The following is a 27,691-nucleotide window of genomic DNA, read 5'->3' as shown; positions in this document are numbered from 1 at the left end:
GAGATCTGTGGGCGTACGGGAAGACCCTGTGCTCCAGAGGGCTTTCCAGGCCCGCCTCCTTTGGTCCTGCTCTCGACTTGATCATGCTTGCAACTGATTTCCTGCACATGGTGAGCCGTGTGAAGAGTGAGCAGGAGCTTACATAAGTGCGAGATGAAAGGGAAGGGAAGTAGCCTGGCTAAGATGTGTCTGTCTCCCCTTCAAAGCAGCCAAGCCCCTTGCCAGCGTGTTTCTGTTATCTGCAAGCAGCAGATATAAGCTCTCAACAGCCTCTGGGGAAGATGTGGCCTGCGTTCAGCAGCACAGCAAGTCTGTGGTTTGTAACCTCAGCAGTTGAGGCAGTTAGTGTGTGTTTTTCTTCTTCTTAGCAAAGCCATTTTTATTACCAAATCCGTATCTATTAGCAGCAGTGGTTTTGCACAGTTCCTGTCCCACCTGTCTCAGCTTGGCCTGGCAGGCTTTCACATACAGATTGTGTTCTTTTTTAAAAAAAATCCAACCCTATCGTTGACCAAATGCGTTGAAGCAATTGCATTGTTGTTGTTGTTATTGTTATTGTGCCACCTGGCCTCCAAGGAGCTCAAGGTAACATGCATGCTTTCCCTCCCCACACCCAACTTTATTTTCACAACCACCCTTTGAGGTGGTTTGGCTGAGAGATGATTATCAGGCCAAGGTCAACCAGTGAGCTTCATGCCCAAGCAGATAATTGAGCCCAGGTCTTTCCAGGCCTACTTTGAAACTCTAACCACTATACCAGACTGGCTTACCTAGTGTGGTGTCTTGCACATACCTGGTCAGTGCCATTTGGCTGGTATCTGGTGTCGGGGATGTTCTCCTTAAGTATTGGGGTGTTTGTACCACTTGTCAAACACAGGTCGGTTGGTTTATTTTTTAGACATCAATATCCCACACTTCAAAAGCTTTCCTAGGTGACGACACAACAATAACACAAAAATTACAAGATGTAATTGTATTTATATGCTATATAATGCTATATAATGTTAGCTAAACAAAACAATATAAAAGCTATATTTTAAGCTTGCTGCAGTGTTAACCAAAGATAACGCATGACAGTAGCCTGTCCTGGATGTTACAAGAGAACAGATACAGTAGGGCCCCACTCATATAGCTGGTTACGTTCCAGACCCCCGCTGAAAAGCGGAACTCCATCAATAAAATGGCACCCGACAAATGCCGTAAAAGCAGAACAAGCGCCGCATGAGTGGGGGCTTACTCTAATTGAAAGCTGCCATATTAGCGGAACGCTGAAAAGCGGGCCACCAAAAAGCGGGGCCCTACTGTAACTGAAACTACCCTATCTTTATGTAAGCCTAGTGGAAGGTGCTCTGTGCCGCAAAGGCCGCTTGCATCTGGAGCAGCAAAGTTGGATCTTGGAGTTCCCTGAAACTGCAAACCTCCTCTGTTTAGAAGGGGATGCAGCCTTACCCAGAAAAGGTTGAACACTGCTGTCCCAAACACACAGACTACCCTCTAACAGCACCTCTGTTTTGTGTGGATTGAGCTTCAGATGCTTTTTATTGCACATCTTTATTCTTCCTATGCCTAGAAAGAGGTCTGGAACCTGAATACTTAAGAACATACATAAGAAGAGCCTGCTGGATCAGGCCAGTGGCCCATCTGGTCCAGCATCCTGTTCTCACAGTGGCCAACCAGGTGCCTGGGGGAAGCCCGCGAGCAGGACCTGAGTGCAGTCCTAAGTAGCTCAGCAGGCTATGACCTATCTTCAGACTGTGAAGTTCCTGGCCTCAGCTCCCCTGGGACTTCATATCTGCTGAGCCATTGCACAGCTCCAGGTCAGACACAAGATACCTGTTTTGAACTGGACTCTTAGAAGCTTGTTTCTTTGTTGACATATTTGACATAATATACTTTTGCAGACACGCTTGTGGATATTGTTCCAGTTGGCTTTACAAAACGATTGTATTAACTGTGTATTTTGTATTTATTTGTTTTATTTTCTTTTTGTATACCACCATGATATTTTTGAATGATGGGCAGCTTATAAATTACTTAAATAATAAAATAAGTAAAAATAAACGATGAGACAAGTGGTCTAGTTCAGACAATCCTCTAAGCCAATCCTTCCATCTCCACTTGTGCACTCTACATCTCCCCTCACTTCCTGATTTGAGCAAGCCATAGATAAACCCACCATCAAACCACAGTTACCAGTTCTGGTTTAGAAGCAAATGGTGGTCTGTGGTAACCATAGTTGTTTGGGCACTACAGCAAATTACCACAAACTAGGAAGCGAACAAAGGAAGGCATTGGGAATATGCAGGTGGGCAAGTGAGTGCATGAGCCCAAAGTCTTTTTCACAACAGTTGAACCATGGTTTGGAGAATCATCTGAACTGACACAGTGGCTACATGACAGGGCCAAGCTGGCAGTTCTTGCCAACAGCTTCTTCACCCCAAAGGAGGGGCTGGTTTAACTGGAAAACCAGTTAAAGAAAAGGCAATGTATATATTGTATCCAGATAGTACACATGACCGTTTCGTAGTCCTCTGGAAAAATCACATAATAATGTTTTATTGCTGCTGTGCTTGGTGTCATCTGCACGATAATAATAATAATAATAATAATAATAATAATAATAATAATATATTAATTTGTTTGTCGCCTATCTGGCAATTAGCCACTCTAGGCGACGTACATTAAAATGAGATAAAATACAACAATATCGAATGCAGTCATATTAATAACAGAGAAAAATACTGGACAGTAACAGCATATGATAGATGGTAAAATCATGAAGATTTACCCTTCCCAAGGACCTCAAAGGCCTGTTGGAAAAGCCACGTCTTCAGGGCCTTGCGGAATACCTCTAGGGAAGGGGCATGTCGAAGATCACATGGGAGGGAGTTCCAGAGAGTGGGGGCCACCACAGAGAAGGCTGTCTCCCTAGTACCCACCAACCTAGCTGTTTTGGTTGGTGGGATTGCGAGAAGGCCTTGAGTGGCTGATCTTGTTGGGCGGCATAATTGGTGGCGGTGGAGGCGCTCTTTCAGGTAAGCTGGGCCGAAACCGTACAGGGTTTTAAAGGTTAATACCAACACCTTGAATCGGGCCCGGAAAATAACCGGCAGCCAGTGTAGATCACATAGTACTGGCGTAATGTGGTCTCGGCGGCGGCTGTTGGTAAGTAAGCGCGCCGCTGCATTCTGTACAAGTTGTAATTTCCGGGTCGTTTTCAAGGGTAACCCCACGTAGAGCACATTACAGTAGTCCAATCGAGAGGTGACCAGGGCATGCACCACAAGTGGGAGCTGTTGAATAGGGAGGTAGGGTTGCAGCCTACGTATAAGGTGTAATTGATACCAAGCTGCCCGGCTCACAGCCGAAATCTGAGCCTCCATGGACAGCCTGGAATCAAGAACAACCCCGAGGCTGCGGACCTGGTCCTGTAGGGGCAACTTCACTCCATCAAACACCAGGTCAACATCTCCTAACCCTCCCTTGTCTCCCACAAGTAGTACCTCGGTCTTATCAGGGTTCAACTTCAACCTGTTCCTGCCCATCCATCCACTCACGTATTCCAGGCACTTGGACATGGTCTCCACAGCCCTCTCCGGTGAAGATTTAAATGAGAGATAGAGCTGAGTGTCATCCGCATATTGGTGACACTGCAGCCCAAATCTCCTGATGATCTCTCCCAGTGGCTTACATAGATGTTAAATAGCATGGGTGAGAGGATAGAACCCTGTGGCACACCACAATTGAGAGGCCAAGGGTCTGAAACCTCATCACCCAATGCTACCTGTTGGCGCCTATCAGAGAGAAAGGAGTGGAACCACTGTAAAACTGTGCCTCCCAATCGATACTCTCCAGGCGATCTAACAGGATACCGTGGTCTACGGTATCAAAAGCCGCTGAGAGATCCAGGAGGACAAGGAAGGTGAATTCTCCCCTATCCAGTGCCCTCCTCATATCATCTACCAGAGCGACCAAGGCTGTTTCAGTTCCATGTCCAGTCCTGAAACCCGATTGGTATGGATCTAGATAATCCGTTTCCTCCAAGTGTGCCTGCAACTGATTTGCCACCACCCTCTCAATGACCTTGCCCAGGAATGGTAAGTTCGAGATTGGGCGAGAGTTGGTTAGAATCTGGGGATCCAAGGAGGACTTCTTTAAGATGGGTTTAATAATAGCCTCCTTGAGGGCTAGTGGCATAACACCCTCTTGCAGGGATGCATTAACCATTGCCTTGATCCCCTCACCCAATCTCTCTTTGCAGCTCATAAGGAGCCACGATGGGCAAGGGTCATTTAGACAAGTGGTAGGCCTTACAGATGAGAGCACCTTGTCCACATCCTCAGAAGGAAGAGGCCAAAATTGATCCCATTTGACCGGTTTGCAGCTGGTCAACTCTAGCTCACTCACTGTATCCACGGCGCACGGAATCGAGCTCCTCAGGTGTTTGATTTTATCAGCAAAGTGTTTTGCTAATTTGTCACAGGAGGCCTTAGACTGTTCCAAGGGTTCCTGAGCAACTGGACCGACCAGGCTTCGGACCACTTGGAACAACCTCCTGGGACAGCACTCTGCTGATGCAATGGAGGCAGCAAAGAATTCCCTCTTTGCCGCCCTCACCGCCACTTGATAGGCAGCTATTGCTGCTCTAACTTGTGTCCGAGCATCTTCGGAGTGAGACTTCCGCCACCGGCACTCAAGTTGTCTCACCTCCTGTCTCAAAGTACGCAACCGTGGTGTGTACCATGGTGATACTTGAGTTCTGTTCAGAGGGAGAGGACGTTTCGGAGCCACTCGGTCTAATGCCCCAGCGATCCTCTCGTTCCACTCCATCACCAGGGCTTCAACCGGGCGACCTTCAGCAGGTTCCAATTCCCCAAGCGCCGTCAGGAAACCATCTGGATCCATCAGGCGCCTGGGGCGGACCATTCTAATAGGACCTTTTCCCCTGCGGAGGGCGTGTGGCATCGAGAGATCCATCTTTACCAGATAGTGGTCCGACCATGACACAGGGGTAAAAGAGTTGGCCCCTAACTTCAGCACACTACCCTCCCCCCCCCGGGACAAATACAAGGTCAAGAGTATGACCGGCTACATGGGTGGGCTCAGTATTACCAAGGCACAGTTCCCAGGAAGCCATGGTTTCCAGGAAATCCCAAGGAGCTCCGGTGAGAGTGGTCTCAGCGTGTATGTTAAAATCACCCAGAACTAACAGCTCCGGGGACAACATTCGCACGTCCGAGATCACCTCGAGCACCTCGGCCAGGGAGTCTGCCGTGCAGCGGGGTGGGCGGTACACAAGCAGAATCCCTAAACTGCCCTTCGAGCCCAGCCTCCAGTACATACAATCAACAAAGCTAGTCCCACGAAGGGGAGGTCTAGCAAAGAGCAGCGACTCTCGGTAAATAACTGCCACTCCCCCTCCCCGCCTTCTGACCCTCAGCTGCTGTGCGTAACGGAAACCCGGTGGGCACACAGCCTCAAGAATAGAAGCTGAGGCTGTTTATCCTTTCATCAGTGGTGTAAAGTAGGTCAGTGTTTTTTTTGCAGGGGAGCAGTTGAGGCTGAGAAGTGGATGAGAGTGGATCTGGGGCTGAGATTTTGACTCCGGGATTTCCCACTCCAACAGTTCTCATATTAGCGACACAAGAAAATTGATGGCTACAATTGAGAAGGACGATCTTATTGTATTAAGCCTCTGCTATAAGGATGGGGAGCCTCTGGCTCTCTAGATTTTGCTAGGCTTCAGTTCCCTTCATCCCTGACCATTGGCCATGCTGGTTGGGGCTGATGGAATCCAGTGACATCTGGAGGGCCACAGGTCCCCCTTTCCTGCTCTGCTGAATGTGTGGACGTGCACAGGCTGCTGGCCTCATTCTCTGCAGCAGCACTTTTCTTCTTCATTGCAGTTGGTCATTCTGGGATTTGCAGATACGTGTTGTCTGCTTCCAGACCTGTGGTACCCACCATCTGAAGAGAGCAGACCATGCTCCTCAACTAGAAGAAATTATGAGGACAAGAGAGCATTTCCCCCCCTGCCCTGAACTCTTTATCTCAGAACAGAGTGGAAATGTTGCAAGTGCATAGCACCAAAATAAAGAGAACTGCAACTGGTGAAATGCTCCTGTTGCAAATGGCGATTGTTCTGCCTCTGAACAGGGAAGACTAGTGGGCTTGAACTAAGGCTCTCCCTATATTTATCTCTGCTCCAAGTTTCTTGGGTTGGAAGTGTTGGTATAGTTGCTTCTGGCTTCGACACTCGGGCTACTTGCCAAGAATCCTGATGCATTTTGTTTTTGTTTTGCGAAATAGCTAAAGAGTTATTTTTCTTGCTGAAATAGTAAGCAATTTCCTGCAAGAACAGAGAAGAAAATGCCCGGTAAGTAATTAATTACCTGTAATATTAGCCTGACAGTTGTGAAGCTTTATGAGGCATGTGAGAAAGGCGATTCTATTTTCCTATCTTTTTCCACCAACTACATTTTGAAAGAAGGGGACTGGAGACTAGCCCAGGTGCACCTGGGATGTTCCCTGCCTCTTTTCTGGCAGTGTCCTCATTGTGTGGGTGGGGAGGGCTGTTTGCCACTATCTCCTGTCCTGCCAGAGAGAAGGCTGGCTATGCAGTAAATCTGAACAAGGCTGGATTCCTTCAGCAAAAATTCCTAGAATGGAATATCCCAGCTGATGGAACACCACCACCACCACCACCTTTATCTTGTTGGTGCTACCTAGCTCCACCTTCCCCACCTTGGTGCTCTCCAAATGGTTTGGAATATGGTTTCCATCAGCTCCAGCCACCATAGCCTAGGGTTAGGGATGATGGGAGTCCAACAACATCTGAAAGGGACCAGGTTGGGGAAGGCTAGCCAAGATCATCAGCTCAGACTAATGCGCAGAATAGCAAAGGTCGATCTTGGCCCCGCGAAACATCTTTATGCTGCTTTTGTGGACTTGGCTGCCGCCTTCGACTCTATAGATAGATCAATGATGTGGGCCAAACTAGTTAAAACCAATATCGATAGGTGGCTTTTGTTTCTCATAAGAGAATTGTATTCTCAGAAATGGCCTCCTGCATTTGCGCTAATGAGACGTTGCAAATGGCAGATCTATTCAGGAATTTTCTTGGTGCATGACTTACTCTGTCTGGTACGGTGGGAGGGCCCAGCAATACCTAAAAGAAAGGAGTGCCTTGGTAATTCCCTAAGAGCCTGTGGGCCATCTTGGAAGTGTTCCAAAATTAGGAAGCTGGTAGGTGCTCACAGATCTCAGCATTGCTGTTCTTGTGTTGATCTGGTTGGTTGTGACACCAGTTGAGTTCTGTCTGCGGTTGCTCTGAGCTTAGAGAGGTGAAGACGTGGTTGGCTTTGCAGAGAAGTATGAGCAATGCAGATTATCGCTTCTGAAGACTTCTAGAAATTGTTTGAGTGGTAGGAGAGTTGGCAGAGCAGAAGTACTCAGCCTATGGAATCTCACAAGAATAGCATGTAGCAGATTAGCTATTGCCTGTGGTTTGGTCCTCCAGCACTTGACAATTGGTGGTATGCTACCTCTGATCTGTTACTGCGTGTAGCCATTTGTGGAACCATTCTCATGAATGTGTCGTTTTAAGCTGAAGTAAGGGTACGGAACCTGAGGAAAAGTGTCGAACTGGAGATGCCCGACATCTTGATCAGGAGTGGGGAACTGGTGATCAGGGGCATCACTACCGGGGTGCGGAGGGTGCAGCCCGCACCCGGGTGTCACCATGAGGGGGGTGACACCCAGAGCCGCCCCGCCCCACACCGTTGCCCAGCAAGGCTGCTCCAACTCCTCCTCGGAGGTGGGCGGGCAGGCGGGCGAGACCGGGAGCAGCATCGGCAGGGCGAGGGAGGCACGCCGGTGTTCCCAGGCCTTCTCTGGCTGGGTGCCCCTCTGGCGCGCGCCCTCCCAGGGGCATGGACGAGGTGGCTGGCTTCGAGTGCGCACACATGCACGCGCGCAAGCCCAGCCACCTTGTCCATGCCCCTGGGAGGGCACGGACCAGAGGTCCGCACCCCCTCCTGCACTCCCGCTAGTGACGCCACTGCTGGTGATCTGTTGCTGGACTCTAGTTTCCATCAGCCCCAGCCCCATAGTCAAGGTTGATGGGAGGTCTAGTCCAGCAACATCTGGAGGAGCACAGGTTTCCCACTCCCAATCTTGATGACCAGCAGGCAGTTTGTGTTTGCGAAACTGGATGTCGGATCAAACCAGTTGGCTTTGCCCTGCTTCTCAAAACTGTGGTCTTATGCTTCGTGTCCCTGTTTATTTCTCTGTACCAGGGGAGAGAAACCTGTGGGCTTCCAAACATTGCTAAACTGCAGCTCCCATCATCCCTGGCCATTGGCCATATGGGCTGGAGCTGACGGGGCCCGTAGTCCAGCAATATCTGGAGGGCCTTCGGTTCCCCATCCCTGAGCTGAACCCTATTGCCACATCTCGTGGCAGGGAATTGCACAATTTAAATTCTGGGTTGTGTGAAGAATTCATCACCTTTTAGAGAGGAAGAAAATGGAGAGTTGGACTGGAATACTTGCCACACACAACCAGAGAAGTGTAGGTGCTGTTCGATGAGAGAAGGAAAATGCCCAGGTGCCATATGGAGCGTTGGATCTACGCAAGAGCTAATTGTTCTCCACTGCTCCACACCACCTCTGTATCCACTCCCAGCACACAGCAGAGTTGTCCAAGGGTGGAAATATATTAATTCAGCTGGTAACTGCTTGTAAAAGTGCATGTGCAAGCAATTTAGTGGCAGGCATTCCAGGGAAGGTAGAATAGGATGGCTGGAAACTGCCCCATGCTATTGGAAAGCCAGGGAGAGACCTCCTGCTAGGACAGACAGCTGCTACTTGTGAAGTGGCACCAAGAGGACTCCACGAGCTGAATGGCCTGGTTTCTTAGCTGCTTGCCTGCTGTATGGCGCTGAGGGCAGACTGTGCATTTCCTGTATTAAAAGCAAAACCAGCTTAAGTATCTCATCGTGGCACCTTAAAGATGAACAGATTTCTTGCAGCGAAAGCTTTTGGAGACTGGAGCCCACCTCTTCTGATTCAGTCTGCAAAACACTGTGTACAGTTCTGGTCGCCTCATCTCAAAAAGGATATTATAGAGTTGGAAAAGGTTCAGAAGAGGGCAACCAGAATGATCAAGGGGATGGAGCGACTCCCTTACGAGGAAAGGTTGCAGCATTTGGGGCTTTTTAGTTTAGAGAAGAAGCGGGTCAGAGGAGACATGATAGAAGTGTATAAAAGTATGCATGGCATTGAGAAAGTGGATAGAGAAAAGTTTTTCTCCCTCTCTCATAATACTAGAACTCGTGGACATTCAAAGAAGCTGAATGTTGGAAGATTCAGGACAGACAAAAGGAAGTACTTCTTTACTCAGCACATAGTCAAACTATGGAATTTGCTCCCACAAGACGCAGTAATGGCCACCAGCTTGGATGGCTTTAAAAGGAGATTAGACAAATTCATGGAGGACAGGGCTATCAATGGCTACTAGCCATGATGGCTGTGCTCTACCACCCTAGTCAGAGGCAGCATGCTTCTGAGGACCAGTTGCCGGAAGCCTCAGGAGGGGAGAGTGTTCTTGCACTCGGGTCCTGCTTGCAGGCTTCCCCCAGGCACCTGGTTGGCCACTGTGAGAACAGGATGCTGGACTAGATGGGCCACTGGCCTGATCCAACAGGCTCTTCTTATGTTCTTAAACATTGCCCGGTTGCAGGCACGAGTTTTAATGTGCATACAGCTTCGCACCGCACAGCTGGAGTGCCAGTGCTAGGAAAAAGCACACATTTCTGACCCAGATAGTTGCCAAGATAAGCTTCACAAAAGTGGAGGCAGCGATAAAGAAGGGCTTTGGGTGGCTAGGCTAAGAGCTCTTTGCTGTTCTTCACAGCTGTAATCACAATTGCCCGCCTGAGCCCCTTTACTCTTCCTTCTCTTGCATTTTGGCATTCAGAGCACTTAACGCTGACATTATTTTGTGAAAACTGAGTGGCAGTGTGCTTGCTCCTCAAATATGGCTTTCTGGCACCTGATTTTTAACATGCAATAAACCAAGGTCGGATCTTTAGCTGACATAGGGCTGTGTGTATATTGCACATTTCACAAGCATGGATTTGGATATTGGGCACCAAATTCATTGTCCTTAATAACACATTTTTAATTTTCCTTTAAAAAGAAAAAATAGAAAGCAAGCTGTAGCTTTCAAGGTTATGGCAGTGAGCTTGAAAATGCATACGCAGTACCTGCTTAAATACCAGAGTGGGTGGGGCGTGTGCAAGAGAGCAAGAAAGACATCTAAGAATATGTGTTTATTTTTTTAAAATTCTAGACAAAACGTATAACAATAAAACATAGCATAAAATATAACATCAACCATGATATAAAAACCTAAGATATAGCAGTAGAGGTACAAAATCCAACCTCGGCGTCAGGAAACAGATACGTTTTCCAAAGGCTTCTGAAACAGATAACTGGTGAGTCAGAGAAGGGAGCAGGAACTACCGTGGAAAACGGCTACTTCTAGGCCACAGCCCTACAACAGTCTGTGAGGCACAGTGCTTCCAACAGGGTTTCCCCGATGACCGAAGCCCTTGAACTGTTCTGCACACAGGGAGGCGGTCTTTCAGGTCAACTGGTTGGTCAGGGCTTGATATGTCGATAACAAGACCTTCAACACGGCCCAGTAGATTGTCAACGGACAGTACAGTTCCCTTGCCACAGATGTAATGTGTGCGCATCCAGGTGCTTGAGTCAGCAACCCGGCTGCATCGTTCTGCATCAGCTGCAGCTTCCGGGCCCAGCGTCAAGGGAAGCATCATACAGAGCATGTCACTATTGTCCAATTGTGAGGTTACCTATATGTGAACCTATGACAGCCTTCCCCGACCTGGTGCTCTCCAGATGTTGTTGGACTACAGAATCGTACTCAGAGAGGGCTTATCAATGGCTCCTTCACAAACTGGAGGGAGGTAACAAATGGCGTACTGCAGGGTTTGGTCCTGGGCCCAGTGCTCTTCAACATTTTTATTAATGACTTGGATGAGGAGGTGTGGGGAATGCTTATCAAATTTGCGGATGATATAAAATTGGGAGGAATAGCTAATACCCTGGAAGACAGGAACAAAATTCAAAGGGATCTTGATAAGCTGGAGCACTGGGCTAAAAACAACAGAATGGAATTTAACAGGGATAAGTGCAAAGTTTTACACCTTAAAAAAAAGAATCCTAATGCACAGTTACAAGGTGGGGAATACTTGGCTCAGTAACACTACTTGCAAAAAGATCTTGGAATTGTTGTTGATCACAAGCTGTGTGATGTGGCTGCAAAAAAGGCAAATACTATTTTAGGCTGCATTAACAGAAGTATAGTTTCCAAATCACATGAAGTATTAGTTTCCCTCTATTCGGCACTGGTTAGACCACATCTTGAGAAGGATGCAGGCAAATTGGAACAGGTTCTGAGGAGGGCAACAAGGATGAATAGGGAACTGGAAACAAAGCCCTATGAAGAGAGCCTTAAAGAACTGGGCATGTTTAGCCTTGAGAAGAGAATACTGAGAGGAGATGTGATAGCACTCTTCAAGTACTTGAAAGGTTGCCACACAGAGGAAGGCCAGGATCTCTTTTTGATTATCCCGGAGTGCAGGGTACAGAATAATGGGCTCAAGTCACAGGAAGCCCAATTTCAGCTGAACATCAGGAAAAACTTCCTAATTGTTAGAGTGGTATGACAATGGAGCCAATGACCTAGGGAAGTGGTGGGCTGTCCAACATTGGAGGCATTCAAGAGGTAGGTATGCTTTAATTTGGACTCCTACATTGAGCAGAGGGTTGGACTTGATGGCCTTATAGGCCCCTTCCAGCTCTCAATGATTCTATGACTCCAGCTCTCAGTAGCTGCAGCCAGATGAACAGTGGTCAGGGATGATGGGAGTTGTAGTCCAACAGCATCTGAAGGGTACCAGGTTTGGAAAGGTTGACCTATTAAGTTGACAGTAAGCTAGGCCACTGACCCATCTTGAAGCCCTCTTTATTTTCACAAGCTTTTCAGTCTTGAATGTTTTTAGTACTTTTTAAAGATCTGTGGTACCGATATTACTTTCTGTTCCTGGTTTAATCCTGCTTTTTTCTTTTATGCTTTTAATATTTTTACTTGTAAATCACTCAGAGAACTTTTTTTTATTAAAACCACCCAGCCCTGCTGTTAACTACTTTGGGTAGGGCGAGAGGGGGAGAGATCTTGGTGTGCCAGAATCCTTTTCTTGGCTGGCCGTGTAAGTTTTTTAAATTCAAGGATGGGAAACCTATGGCCCTCCAGATATTGTTGGACTCCCGTTTCCATCAGCCTCAACCAACATGGCAAATGGTCAGGCACGATGAGAGCCACCATTTCCCTACCCTTGTTTTTGTGGTTTGCGTTGATCAAGCTGGTGCTCTTTGCTGAGTTTGGACCTCTTCATTGCTTTTAGCCAGCTGCCTTTCTCTTGGCCGTTTTTGTCACTACCCTGTGATTGTCTGCATTCATCTTTAGTTAGCAGGCTTGTTTTGAAATAGCTTGAACATCAAAGTGTCCTTTGCTGTTTAGTCCTCAGGCTGACTCTGTGCTCATCATACTGTGGGAAAAGCCAGCAGTGATGTCTGTCTAGCAGCCTGGCCGTTTCTGGTCTCCCCTTGTGAGAAGTGAAAAGGCAGCTTGCTGAACGAGTTTTGTTCTGTGCAGAGCTTGCTATTCTGCGTCCCCCTTGGAGATTTGAAAGCAGCTCACAGAAGATATTTGATCGCCTAATATTTCACGTGGCTGCCTTTTACAGTGCAATCGTATGCATGTATACTTGGAAGTAAGCCCTGTTGAACTCGATAGGGCTTACCCCTAGGAACGTATGTATAGGATTGCAGCCTTAGAGCCCTAAATACCTTGAGACCTGACTATCTGAAGGGCTTCCTTCTGCTGCATCAACCTGACAAAACTTTAAGGTCACCTTCAGAAGCCAACTGCTGAATCCTCCGTTTAGCTGAACTTAAGTGGACAGTGATTAGAAAAAAAGTGTTCTTAGTTGTTAAGGGATGCCTTCCCCAAGGAGGCACCAAGCCTGATGTCTTTCTGGCTCCAGCCAGAGACCTTCCTCCTTTTCTTCCGCTTGCTTGCAAGGAATGGGAGTCTGTTTCCTATTTACTGCCCGAATATTGCATCTGCTTTCTAGCGAAGTGAATCTGTTCCAGAGATTAAAGAAAGGCAACCTTCTGTTCACCACCCAACTATCCAGGGCCATGCCTTTGTGTCACAGGGCTGTAGCAAGACATTTTGTGATGAGGGGGATCCTAAGGGTACATGAGAGTGAGGCTGGGAATGTCAAATATTTAATCATTATTTAATTGTAGAATAGTTAATTGTGTTAAAATTCATAAAATTAATCTGATTTTATGCAGTTTTAAGATAAGTGGCTAGTCCTCAACAACTGTTCTAGTACCTTTTGTACTCATTGATCAGAACACTGATAAGATTCTTACATAGCAGTTGATGAAATTTTCCCTGAAGGCTTCTTGCCTATATCTTATACAGAAAAGGGCTACTTATACAGAAAAGGGCTACTTATACAGAAAAGGGCTACTTATACAGAAAAGGGCTACTACTTGTGTTTTCTCTTTGTTTTTGTTTTCAGTGAAAGCTAAAAAAAAAAACATTAAGGAAAATTAAGGCCAGGGGTATGGAGTCTCCCAGGAAGGGGGCCAACCCCCCCTTAGCACCAGCTCTGCTGTGTGAGATCTTTAAAAAGCTACTTTCAGGCATATAATGCTATATTTGTCTGCTTGGATTAGTCTGTATGCAGTGCAGGTCCACTTACACCTGGGCCATCCTCCGAGTAAACCTCAAGAGCTCTTGGGACAGATGAGCAGCTCCCTGCAATTAAATTCTAAATTGCTCTGTGTTGCTTCAAGCGTATTTCTGCTGATCTGTGTAACTTTTAAACATTCAGTTTCTCCTCTCTCTCTTTTTAATTCATAGTGGCGTCGCTAACCCATTTTGTGTTTTTTTTCCTAGTATCCGCAGCTGAGCCAGGAGTCGGTTTCTCCGTTTGTCTTCATCTGTTCTAATGCCCAGGAGATGGTTTTGAAGTTTCCCATAAAAGGCAAACACAAAATCTGTAAGTTCTAGTTTCCTATTCCCGGTTTGAGGGGGGCCGCTCTGGTGGATCCCCTCCTTCATTAGAGAACACTGCCAGGCTTACCTGGCAGCGGCAGAGAGTGGAGACAAATTGCAGCCCACCAGTTTAATTTCCCATAATGCCCTGGAGTGATGCGACATTGGGACACTGTGGAGAATTTTAAATGGTGCCTCTCCAGACCTAGCACTACGATGAGCTCAGAACAGATATGGGCCCTAAAGGGGTGCTGGATCTGGAGAAGCGCCCAGGAATGCTGTATGGCAAAGCTGGACTTACCTTTTGGTGCTTTCTCGATGACCTTCAGCCTTCCTTGCGCTGTCTTTGGGCCCAGACCTAGCACCTTAAAATTGTCTACTGCAAACTCTGACAATAGTGTTTCCATTCCAGTGCAAAAATATCTTTATTATTTTGTTTTGAGTCAAAACAAACAGTTGGTTCATCTAGCTCAGTGTTGTCTACACTGACTTGCAGCAGCTGTCCAGGGTTTCAGGCAGGATTCTCTCCTATCCCTGCCTGGAGATATCATTGGGGATTTAAACTTGGGACCTTGTGCACGCAAGGCAGATGTCCTATTACTGAGCTGCAGCCCTTCCTGTAGTTTTCTTCTTTTTTTCTAAATAAATTAAAAAAAACTTGCTTCAGGGCATGTGGCTTCCCATGCGCTTGCAAGCTGTATCTGGAATGTTAAGTCTTTCATGAACTAACCTGCTAAACTAGGCCTGATAGAAATATATTAGAATGGGGAGGTAATTATTAATTTCATTTATGTGTACCTTGAGTCAGAGAGGAGGTGCAGGGCAAATGGCACAGAGACAACATCTTCCCTTGCAACTCTCCTGCTGCCTCCGACTTGGTGTGAGAAGGGAATGTTGGGATGGGGCTGTAGAGAATGTATGGGAGGGATACTGCCTATCTGTGCAGAATACAAGTGTGGATTCTTAGCCATCTTAAGATGGCAGGAAACCTCCATCTCTGCACACTGTTTAGCAAGCAAGGCATGTCCCCAATCAAGGATTGCCTTGGGTATGATCTCCTCTTGGCTGATTTGTAGCAGTTACCCTTAATTAAAATTATGGAAACAATTGCAGTCACCATATCGCACTAGTGACAGTCTAATTGCACTGATACATTATTTGATCACATCTATAGAAAGTATTAGGATCACTTCATACATGATGATTTTCTACAGGAGTATCATTTGTGCATAGCAAAACCACGTCTATACCACAGTGACCCAGTTCACATGTAATGCTAAGTCAAACCATGGTTTAGTGTGAGCATGCAGGGTCCCAGAGAGGAGATGGTGGCTGCTTTGCTCCTCCTCCAGTCTTGCTGTTGTGCTGCTGCAAACTAAGCCATAGTTTCGCTTAGTGTGTCATCTGAACCCTGGCTCATGGTTTGTCTCACTCCAGACAAATCACAAGCTGTAGCCAAGGTTTGTTCTTGGTTTACAGCTCGTGGTTTGCCTGGAGGAGACAAACCATGACACTGGGTTCTGAAAGAATACCAAACTAAACCATGGTTTAGCTTACAGCAGCAACAGAACTGGAGAAGGAGCAAAATAGCCTGCAGTCTTCTCTCTAGTAGCTTATGCACTTGCACATTCACACTAAGACGTGGTTTGACTTAGCATTACTTGTGAACTGAGCCAGGTGTCGGTGAGTGCACTTGTTCCTGTTTTGCTGTGAGTACACATGTTGGAAATACTTAAGCCAATCACAACTTTCCACTGCAAGTGCAAATGTGAAATGGATGCATGTCTACTCATCACATATCATAGTATGATTGCAGGTCAACACATAATTTTCATACCGACGAAAATCAAATCTGTAGGAAATTATTGCATATGAAGTGGTCATCAATAACTTGTTTTAGATGTCTGCAAAATCAGTTTGATAAACCATCGTTTATTGGACAGAATGAGCCATGTGCCCTTGTCACCCCTCCCCTTCCCTCTTCCCCTTGAGTATTCCACTTCAAGGAAGATCCTGGTCTGATATCTTGGTTTGTAGGCAGCACTTAAATCAGTTCAGATATCACAGGAAACTGTGGTTTAACAAACCACAATATATTTGTGAAAGATAGGCATTTGAGGGAAGGAGAGGGGCAGGGGAGGCATGTGTGAGCAATGTTGGACCAAGATTGTTATGTCTGAACCAACCATTAACTTTCTATCATGGATTTAATAAGCTGGTAGCTAATCTGTGAACAACAATGGAGCGTTGTGTAGTTTGGCTTGAGGGGTTTGGAAGGATGTGTGTTGCAACTCAGGCTTGGCATGTTTTCTAGGTCCTGGCTGTGTCATGCTGAAAGCATTTTCTGATGGCTTGGATTTTGTTTAAGGAGGTGGGGAAACTATCCCTTCCAACCACTAGTCAATACTACCCAATGTAGTTTCTTCTGATTCTATACTTACTGTGTCATCTACAATCAATCTTTAGCTTTCCAAATACAAAGGCTGCCACATGTTTCTTCTGCTGTCTGCTTTTCAAAGTACTGAACAGTTCCAATTAACACTGAAGACAGGTTATTTTAAGATGATAACACATTGCAGACTGTCATGTCCCCTTCCAGCAAAAGAATCCTAATACAGCACCTCAGGGTTGTTGTTGGGGGGGGGGTTGGCCAGGGAGGTAAGGAGCATGTTTGTTTAACATCGAGTCTGAGGAAGATTTACGTGATTGTTTAAACTTTATCATGTATAGTTAGTCCTAATTAAGGTGTTGATTATGTTGTTCTTCTAATAGACCCGCACTGCCCCCCATCCAAGTTAATATAATCCTTGAAACTGTAACGTAAAATCATTCCAGTTCACTGATTATTAAACTCCGTTGATTTCCCTGTATTTTTTTGCCTCTTTCTCACTCTTGGTCCTTGGATATAATAATTTGCTCACACTCCTGTGTTTGTAGTAGAAATATAGCTGAATGTGTCCTTATGTGGGTTAGTTTTCCATCTTAACACCACGGCATTGTCTCCGGAAAAGGATTGGGCCTCTGGCTGTTAGGACATATTTGGTAGCTGTGGCTGCAGAAGCCTTAAGCGGGATGCACCTGACAAGAAGCTTACCTCAACGTATTTATTGGGAGGCTGAGGAGATCTGTCTGTGGCGGTGGCGGCGGTGGTGGAGTCTGGGCTGCGGGGGGGAGGGGGAGGGTTTACTGTGAGTTCAGTTTCTTCTCCAGGACCAGAATCAAACATTGCCTTTTGTCAAATTTGTTCAGAACACTTCAGTTTCCTGCCCTTAATCTCGCCTTTCATCCCTGTGGATCGAGCTGCGTTCTAGAGAGGTGTTGCTGCTTAAAGTCTTGGATGGAATGGCGTTAATCAGCAAGGCCAAGTCTCGGGGGGCCCTTGACAATGTGCCCTCTGGTGGGTCCTCTCCTACTTTGACCGGCTCTGTTGGCGGTCAGTAGGAGCACTCTAAACAAGAGTGTTGGGTAGCTGGAAAACACTGTTTGAATGTCCGTAATGCCCCCAGCATGGCGTCACTCCCGGACATTGTGGGAAATTAAAACAGCAGCTTCTTATCCCAAGCAGGGAATCTGTGCTGTGCTCCCCTCCTTCTTTTTTTAAGGAGAGCACAAGACAGGTGTCAGGGGTCCTGCTTGGGGCCCTAGCAACTGCCCAAGGACCCATGTGCTGACGCCAGGCCTGTTCATCAAATCGGCTCCTCTTCTGCTCCTTGCTGAGCAAGCAATAGATGGCCAGGCTTGGGATTAGACTCCCTCCTCCGCTTCTGTGAAGCAAAATGTGCATTTCTGCTGCCAGTACAAACCCTTCCCAAGTCACAGTGTGTCCTTTCCAAAGCGACCGTTTCCTGCTTGAAGAGAGATCAGCCTAACAGACTGGAACGAGATTGCCTGTGCCAGAGGCTGCCTAAGTGCCCTGCTCTCACCGCTTTCCCTTGGCTTGCTCCGTCTTGGTACGGTCAGGCAACAGGAAAGCTGGTTGCTAGCGAAGGCAGGTTTCTTGGAGGGGAGTAGGGTGGCGGCCGCTCATTCTAGGCCATCTAGAAATAGTTGGTGATAAGGATGTGGGACTGAGAATCCTTCAGCTTTTTCATCACAGCAGTGCACTGTTTTACTGAAGTACAGTTTTAGTAGGAAAGAATTCAGATCCACTTGGTTATTCTTCCAAAGTCAGAGACTCAAGTCTCATTGAGTCCATTCACCTAGTTGGATCATTTCTGCAACTTTAGCACAAGTTCGCTTGCAAATGCAGTTCAACCAACAACTGATACTCCCGTTTCCTCACATTTGAATGTGACCCATCAGCTCAGGTCCTAGTGAAATGAGCAAGGTTTGCGCAAGAGCTTGTGAATGGGGTCTCATGCAGCTCCTGTTGGTTTGAACTGGATTTGCCAAAGCTGTATCTCCAGAAGCACTCGTTTTAAACAGGCATGAGCCTCATAGGGGTATAGGAGTGCTTTCTTGTTAGTTATTGTGTTTATTTTACTTCATGGTTATTAAATATTTATTTTAGTATTTGTAACTTAATTTGGACTATTTTTCCTTAACATTATACCAGCGATTACCAACGTGGGCGGTAGCGCCCCCCTGGGGGGCGTTACAGCCTTTCAGGGGGGCGTTGGTGTGACTACAAACTTTAGGGGGGCATTTGGGTTCATTAGGGGGCATTGATATTTGGCGGTCTGATGTGACGGTTGAAGCATTTAAGTTTAATTTTATTTAATACACAAATCATTAATTTTTAAACTGTTTTCTCCCCAGTTAGAATGTATTTAATAGTCTCAATTCATGGAAATAACACTATAAATAGTGTGTGCTCTTTAGTAAAGAAATTCTGAATAGTGCCCAGTGTCATATCACGGAATGGGGATATTAGCCACGCTTCGGCACTAGGTAATGTTCCGATGCTGTCTTGAGGGATGTTGGAACCAATCACGAGAGAGTGTTTGATAAGCTATGTGTGTTGGTGGAGAGCACATTCTTCCAACGGATGCGTGCCGTGTGCAAACGGGTGATGCAGACAGTCAGTTATTCGCTGGTTTTCTTCAGGAATGGGACACACTCGCTACCCGTTGTTTCTGTGATGTTTAAATGAACTTGTTTAATGAAACAATACCGGTAAACTGAATGAGTTTGTTGTTAAGTAACACAGTGTATTCTATTGGTTCACACTTAGATTTAAGTGCAATAAAAAGGCATGATAAAAACGATCACTTCACTTCACTTCAGTCGTGCGTGCTCTGGTAACCTCTAGATTGGATTACTGCAATGCACTCTACGTGGGGCTGCCTTTGAAGACAGTTCGGAAACTACAGCTAGTGCAAAACGCAGCTGCTAGACTGTTGACGAGGACCAGGCGGTCCGCACATATAACACCTGGCTCGTTTGCACTGGTTACCTATTTGTTTCCGGGCTAAATTCAAAGTGCTAGTTTTGACTTATAAAGCCTTACACGGCACGGGACCACAATACCTAGTGGAACGCCTCTCCCGATATGAACCTACCCGCTCACTACGTTCAACATCAAAGGCCCTCCTCCGAGTCCCGACCCACAGAGAGGCTCGGAGGGTTGTAACAAGATCCAGGGCCTTTTCAGTAATGGCCCCCGAATTATGGAACAGTCTCCCCGATGAGGTACGCCTGGCGCCTACACTTTTATCTTTTCGGCGCCAGGTTAAAACCTTTTTATTCTCCCAGGCATTTTAACTTAATTTATTTTTTAGCTTTCAATTTATACCAGGCTGTTTTACTGTTTAATATGTATGCTTTTTACTGACCTTTGTCATTTTATTGTATTTTACTCTATGTTGTGCACCGCCCTGAGAGCCTTTTGGCTGTGGGCGGTATAGAAATCGAAATAAATAAATAAATAAATAAATTGAAAATACCTTTTATACGTTACTCATATTTTAAGGGAATAATATGAAGCATTGGCATATACTTAATCTGAGGGGGGCGTTGGGCACAAAAAGATTTTGCAAAGGGGCGTTGGGTTGAAAAAGGTTGGGTAATGCTGCTTTATACTAACTCAGGCCATTGGTCCCTCAAGTTCAGTGTTGTCTACACTGACCGGCAGTGGCTTTCCAGGGCTTCAGACAGGGAATCTCATCCAGCCCGACCTGGAGATGCTGGGGATTGAACCTGGGGCCTTCTGCATGCAAAGCAGATGCTGTGCCACTGAGTTATGGCCCTCTCTCCCTACCACCGTCACCATCACACTTGCTCCTTTTTACCAAACAGGCTTGCCAGCATATTTCATTGTGTGTCTGGGTTGCTTGTTATCCCTAACTGAGACTGCAGGGGAACGCATTGCATGGGATAGCATTTGAGGAAAGCCACAGCTAGACCTGCGGGGATAATGCATTACAAATATGATTTAAAGTATCTAAATAAGGAGCAGCATTGAAGCATTGGTTGCCAAAGAAAGGCAGAACAGAGAGGATGTGGTCAGGATTAGAATTAACTAGACACTGGGAAAAGCTTCCAGTGCACGATCTGCTGTTGAATGACCATTAGAAGAAATGACAGAGGTGCAGTATATTGCTCACTGTAGGACTATCAGACAAATGGATATTAGAAAGAGACTCTGCAGTTTTGAGTAAATCATTCGACTTGTACCTGACAGTGGCTTGGATCCCAAGTGGCTCTCACATTCCTGCAAAGGGAGGCAATTTCTTCCATCTCCCCCACCTCCCATCTGCAGCCCCCCCCCCCGTATTCCAATCCTGCTCAGTTTGGCTGTACATTCCCTAAGGTCCCTCAGCTCCTTGGAGCAGATTTTCAGAGGGTACAAGAGACAATAGAAGGGAAGTAGAAAGCCCCGTTCCATGAACTCTGTTCTGTTCACAGGACGGAAATTAGGAACCAAACCAAACCAATGTTAGATGATAGTAAATATTCCTCTGCAATGTCATGTTAGTTCCAACAAGTATGATTTTCAAACAGGTTCTCCTGCAACCCTGAAACAAAACATATTCCAGTGTCAGTAGAGTTCTCCTCTCACCGCAAAAAAGAAAAAAAAAGTTAGGAGAGAAGGAAATTAAATCTACAGTTCGTTCTGTTAACAGGGAATAGGATTTTGATTTTCAGGTATCCTTTTGCATGGGAGAAACTGATGGAGGTGGGGCACAGTTTTGCCATGATATGGATCCTAAAAGGTAAAGGTGTCCCCGCACTTATAGTGCAAGTCGTTTCCAACTCTTAGGGTGACGTCTTGCAAAAAAAATGGGCATTGTAATACTGGTAAAGCAAAGTCCCACTGGATTTCATGGCAGTATCCATGTGATGGGTTTGTTATTCCATGTCAAGGCTCTGAGTGGGCTCAATATCAGGATATGGAAGACCATAAGCAATGTTGTTGCTGAAGGTCTGTAGGGAAGAATCTTTATTTTGAGCCTCATGTGAGTGTGCATTGAAGAAAACCTTTATTTCTTTGAACAACTTGGGTGTAAAATGGTTGGTTGAGTGTGAAGTAGCTATTTAGTGCCATTCATAAAAAAAATTTTGTTGTTCATATGATAAAAGATGCAGACACATTGATGGACTTTTAAAGCATGGGCAAGGCTACAAATTCAAAAATTCGGAATGCTATAGATATTTAAATAGTGTATACCTTACTGGTGGTCAGTGGCTGTCCTAAAGTGCAGTATTGGGGCACTTCTTCAACTTTTGCTTTGGCATACAGTTGTATGGTGCAATCCATTGATTTCCCGCTGCCTGAGTGCACTGCACTGGTCTTTCATTCTAGGATATTTATTAACCATTTTCATCTGCCCAGAGGATTTAAACTGAAGATTACCTGCCTTTTTCACACCCAGAATATTGATCTTTGGGACCAAGTTAAATGTTTTGGATTGGCTGCAATGTGGAAGAAAATACTTAATGTGCTTTTTCATAAATATGCCAAAGGAAAGGCCTTCAGCTGGTGTATGCCGGGAAGGGCTGTACCACTCAAATTTGAATCAGAAAGGGGTTGCATAGAATTCTGCTTAGTTCCTACTGGGAACAGGCGTGCATAGCCAATGGAAGATTTAAACCCCAGCCTGATGGGCAGATAATGGCACAAATGTTGTCAGCAGATGGGTGGGCGGACATGGTTTGGGGGAAGTCGCTTCACAAGCCAATTTGGACCCCTGGCCCAAGACTGGTCCGCAGGCCAGAAGTTCCTCACCTCTGATCTACCTCAAAATCCAGATTTTGGCATACGTTCCTTTTACCATTTTGGAAGTGTTGACTTTTTAACGGAGAGACTGCTAACGTTTGGTCTTGGTTACAAGGAAATATTAGGACAGGGATGGGGAACCTCCAGCCCATGGCCCGTTTTACCTGGCTGGAATAATTTTGCCATCGTTGCATATGGACTCGCTCTCCATTTCCCACACGCAGTCAAGCAGAGCTCTGCACAGTGTGAGCAATTGGTTTGCCTGGCTTGGCTTGCACAGTAGCGAAGGCGTGTCTGGGGGGTGCAGATGCAGCTAATGAGTTGCTGCTGTTATGGATGAGCATGTCTCCAGTCATCCGGTGCCCTGACCAAGCCGAGATCAATGCGAGCGAACTCCTCTTGACAAATGCTCCTATCTAGAGCAACGGACGCTGGACCAAGGGCAGCTGCTGCTCCAGGCTGAATTAAAGAGTACAAATAGCATCCAACAGGAGGCAGCAGGCTGTGAAAGCAAAGGGTAGGGCTCAGATGTAAAGGGCTGGGGCTTCCTGATACCTAGCTGAGTCTCTCTCTCATCCATATGCCCTTCCTTCCGAATTAATGACTCTGTAGTTGAGTCAAGCCTGGCTGGAAGGGAAAAGCTGGATGGCACAATGCATGTGTATTTGGAAGGGGTTCCATCTTGGCAACCGTAGTGAATTGATGTGTCGTGCAGAGCTACAGAGGATGGCACTGCCATCTTGCTAGCAACTGGGGAGAAAGGGAGAGCTAGTTCTATCCTAGCCAGAAGCTCTGTGGCTATTGATCGGGGAAGGGCTGTAGCTCAACGGTAGAGCATCTGCTTTACGTGCAGAAGGTCCCAGGTTCAATCCCCAATGGTATCTCCAGGTAGGGCTGGGAGAGGCCCCCGTCTGAAGCCCTGGAGAGCTACTGCCATTCAGTGTGAACGCCGCTGGGCTAGAGGGACCAGTGGTCTGACTCAGCACAAGGCAGCCTCTTATCATCTGAAAGCTCCCTCTGAGAGAGACTGAAGTGCCTGCATCTTGGCTCAGCAGCCTAATGGCCCCAGCTCCCCATTCCCAGCACTTCAAGGGTATCCAAGTATACAGCCCTGTGATGTTCTTGTGCGATTCCCATGATCCTCTTGCCCCCACCCCGAGCCGCACTTCAAGAAGGGAAGCAATGGATGAGCAAGACCAGGGCTGAATAGCGTGGAGGCTATTCCCTATCTGGGTGCTGCCTTTCAAAGACAAGCGGGCGTTCAGCTGTGTCAAAGGATTGGCGTCTATTGCCAAAGTGGGGGAACATCAGGCCCTGGAGGGCCAAACGCAACCCTCCAAGCTTCCCTGTCTGGCCCTTGGGACTCAAGCGACATCCCTCACTCATCTTGCTTCACACTCGCCTTGAGTGTTTTCGCCTGGCTGGAATGGATCCTTGAACTCTGATTGGATGGAGAGGGGTTTGTGTGTAGGAACTAGCCTACTGTGCAAAGGTAACATTTTGCGTCTGTTGCTCTCCCCACTTTTGCCTCTGGCCCCAACCAACCACTGGCATGTCAAGGGTACCCGGAAGGTTCCCCAGAAGTTAATGCAGCCCTTAAGCTGAAAATGTCACCCCCCCCCGTGTAGTGAAGGCAGGCCTTTCCCATGCCCCTCCCCCAGTCACCAGTCTGCATTGCTCACTGGGCCGCTGCTTCCCTTGCGCTCCCTCCCCCTGTCCAGTTGTTCTGTCTGGCAGGCAGGCATCTTCATGGAACAGAGCAGCCGCTACTGCCTTTGGAAGCTTTAGGCTCCCATCGCCTTCAGCTTCCCATAGCTGAGCTGGAGGCTTCCTTACTCCCTCCATTAAAATAGTCTCTTGATGGAAGTGCTCATGGTCGGTCTCTGATGTGGGGCATGGGTAAGTCTTGCTAGATTTTTCTTAGGGTGATGACATGGCCCACATTTGGTTCCCCACCACCACCACAAACCTGCTTACAGGGACTCTCATCAAGGGTACAGTAGGGCCCCACTTTACGGCGTTCCGCTTTACGGCGTTCCGCTGATGCGGCAGTTTTCATTTTCAATTTTAAAGGTATTTTTTGCTCTTTTGCGACGTTTTCGCGTCATTTTCGTGCGATGCGGCCCATTATAGTGAATGGGGTTCCGCTTTACAGCGATTTCTGCTTTACGGCGGGGGTCCGGAACGGAACCCGCCGTATAAGCAGGACCCGCCTGTACCATAGAAGTAGAGGTGGAACAGAGTGGTTCATTCTCTGACGCTTGCTCTGTTGCAACAGACTATTTTTTATTATTTATTTATTTACATCACACAATCAGTGCACATGGCACTGTACAGAAAATAAAATAATAAAAACCACTGGGTAACCTTGGGCCAGTCACTGTCTCTCTCAGCCTTACCTACCTCACAGGGTTGTTGTGAGGATAAAATTGGGAGGGGGAAGAATCATGTTTGTATGCCACCTTGAGCTTCTTGGGGGAAAGGTGGGATATAAATGTAATTAATAAATAAATGATAAATAAATAAATATTAAAAGCAAGTCCCTACTATAAAGGTGTACGATCTAAATTAAAATAAAAGAACCACCAAGAGGAAGAGAAGGAAATAAAATAGGTAGGGGACAAGACAAGCACTTCTGGTCTTCTTGGTTATCACTTGTGACCAAGTAAGATTGTCTTCCAAAGTAAGGTCTTTGACGGTGGGTCCGTAAGTATCTGTGGAAAGAAAGAGAAGAATCAAAAGTAAAGCCAAAACTGTGAGCTTCCTCCACAGGATAGCGAGGGACATTGTTAACGGCACTAGAAAAGTCTATACTGTGCAGAGGGCTTAGGAGGAAAGATGAGCAGTTCTGTCTTTGCCATATTAAGTTTTACGAGACAATGAAGCATCCGTGCTGAAATGTCCACAAGACATGCCGTGATATGATGTTGGACATCAGAAGAGAGTTCTGGGACTGAAAGATATTAATGTGTATCATCGGCGTACAGGAGATACTGAAGGATAACCACAAAATTGAGTAATTGAGTAAGAAAACAGTGAGAGGCCTAAGACTGTTTCTGTTACTGGGGTTCTTTATGGTGCAGAACTTTATAATAATTATTATTAGCAGCAGCTTTTCAGCCTGCTTTTCAGCCAAAAAACAAGCTCCCTGAGCACCTTACAAATATCATTGACAAGACCTACCGCCCGCCTGCCTGCTTGCCTGCCTGCCCCCCCTCCCCCCCCCCATTGAAGGATCTGAGCTTGATACAGAAGGAATGGTTTTCCCCTGTAATTTTTACAACCTGATGTGGCAGGTTAGATTGAAAAATCTCACTGTCTCTCTAAGGTTACCCAGTGAGTTTGGTTGCTGAGCACTGATTTGGACCAGTTCTCCCTGGCCCCGTTCCAACCCTTGCTCCTATACCATTGCCAGACATTTTGAAAGGCCGGTTGGTGCAGTTAGGAAACAGGGTGGCCCATCCGGATTGTGAACTGTGCTGTGGGAGGGCAGGGGTCCAAGGCTTCTCCCCAGGAAGGTAGCCTGAATGTAAGTGGTTTGTCAGGACAGAGTCCCTGAAGGAAAGAAGAAGACTTGGCCTTCCCTACTAAAGAGTCGCAGTATCACGGGACCTGGCATGATAGGCTTCCTGGCTGGTATCTGTGCCCTTGGTAACATACGGCAAAGCCTTTTGTCCTGAAGACAGCCATGTCCGTTTTCAGGATGCTCCGCTGCCCTTTTGTCTGCTCACAGCCCTCCATATACTTGGGGCCATGCTGCGTGCCTCGTCCTGTGCCTATCTTTCAAAACATCTGGCAATTATCTCTTAGTTTTATCTGAATGTACCGGGTGGCCTGTACCCTCCCCTCAGCCGGAGATACTGCTGTCCTCTTTGCAGCCGCGACAGCAGAAGCGGTGGTGGCCGCTGCTCCTTCCATGCACCCTGTTCAGCCCCCCAGATTTATTTTCCCTCCCCACCTCTCTGACACAATGCTGCACAGCTCCCTGCAACAGCGATAGGGTTTGGAAATGCCTGGCTCCTGAAGCAAGAACATTGGCTGTGACTGCAACACACTGACTGGGGGAGACCTTGTTGCCTTCAGCTGATTTACCTTGCAAATGACCTTTAAAAACAAGTACTCATGAGACTCCTCCCCTCCCTTCTTTCCTTTTTTTTTTTCCTGCAGGGAAGCTGGATTCAAAGATTCATCAGGGAGCCAAGAAGGGATTAATGAGGCAGAAAGCAGCGGCGTGAGCTGCAGAGCCAGGCACCCACCCCCCACTCCCAGGCAGCAGAAGAATGGATTTGCACCCGGCCATTGAGACTGCTGGAGCAGAGGCCCCCAGAGATCTTAAGAGGGCATTCTGAAGGCGCCGGCCCCGACAAAGGCAGATCAACAAGCAAAGGGGAGATTGCTAGTAGCTTGCATAAATATAAACAATCAGAAAGCGTTGTCTGTGGCCAAAGGGGCAGCGTAGGAAGCCCTGGAGGGGGGGTGGAACGATGTGTTAGTCATTTCTCTTCCCCCTTTGGCTGGCTTCAAGCCACCCCAGAGGTGCTTTTGGAAGAGGCCTGTGCCAGAGGGTTCACATCATCACCCTGTGTAGTAAAGCTAAGCATTGTTTGGCCTTCTTTTCTGCTTGGAGTTGTTTCTCGCTGGGTATGGGTCAGTTTGCAGCAGGAGCGTTGGTCTGTCAGAGCATCCGGCTAACTGGCTTAGAGAAAGATGTGCTACGTAAGTGCCTGAAGCATTGGCTTGGCATCAACGCCTGCTGCAGTTGCCTCGCACGCTGGGCCAAAGGACTCAACCTGCATCTCCCCCTTTTATTAGTTCCAAGCCCAAGGCAAGAGGTCGGGGATGGCCAGCTCCTTGCTGTCTTGAGTTCTTGGACCAATGTGCCATCTTAAATAACCATTCTCGTTTTGCTAGATGAACACACACACACCACCGCTGCTAGACAAGGAGATGGGGCTGAGCAACTGGTCCCTTTTCATCCGGGTGCATGATTTTATTCCTATGTGCTGCTGCCTGAATCAAACTGATTCCTTTCCCCTCTCCCTACTCCACTTTCTTTAATTGTTCAAATCTAAGGAAGTGCAGTTCTTTCAAACTCATTTCCTCTGTATTATGAATTGTTCTATAAATTTTTCCTGACCCCCATTTCTGCGTTGTCTGAGTGACAAATGTTCACACAGCCTCACCCTTGTACTTCAGATATTGCTGATCCTGTTCCTAGATGTGGATCCTCCTGCCCCTGGCTGAGAAAATAACAAGCGGACAGTTCCTGTTCATGCTCTGCAGTTACTGGATCCTGTTCAAAGGGACTGTCTCCCATCAGTTCCTCTGTGTGTCCTTTCCACGGAATAAACAGATTCCCCTGTGGTAGCA

General features: G+C 46.9%; 1 protein-coding gene across 2 annotated transcripts in view; it reads left to right on the top strand.

The window, feature by feature from the left end:
* The window catches only part of TRIP4 (thyroid hormone receptor interactor 4), a 59,826-nt gene extending 32,363 nt beyond the window's left edge, over nucleotides 1-27,463 (top strand). The window contains exons 12-13 of one of the 2 annotated variants that reach the window (XM_061595076.1): nucleotides 14,065-14,167; nucleotides 26,489-27,463. In XM_061595076.1, coding sequence (XP_061451060.1) covers nucleotides 14,065-14,167; nucleotides 26,489-26,556 — 171 coding nt within the window. In that variant the 3' untranslated portion in view covers nucleotides 26,557-27,463. Of the gene's footprint in view, nucleotides 1-1,570; nucleotides 1,915-14,064; nucleotides 14,168-26,488 lie in introns of those variants that run through there. The other variant, XM_061595077.1, reaches the window with a different exon arrangement.
* Nucleotides 27,464-27,691: the final 228 nt, after the last annotated feature.

This window comes from Rhineura floridana, chromosome 14, assembly GCF_030035675.1.
Source record: "Rhineura floridana isolate rRhiFlo1 chromosome 14, rRhiFlo1.hap2, whole genome shotgun sequence".
NCBI lineage: Eukaryota > Metazoa > Chordata > Lepidosauria > Squamata > Rhineuridae > Rhineura > Rhineura floridana.
The sequence above is the reverse complement of the archived record's forward strand: the minus strand, read 5'-3'. Positions and strand labels throughout refer to the sequence as shown.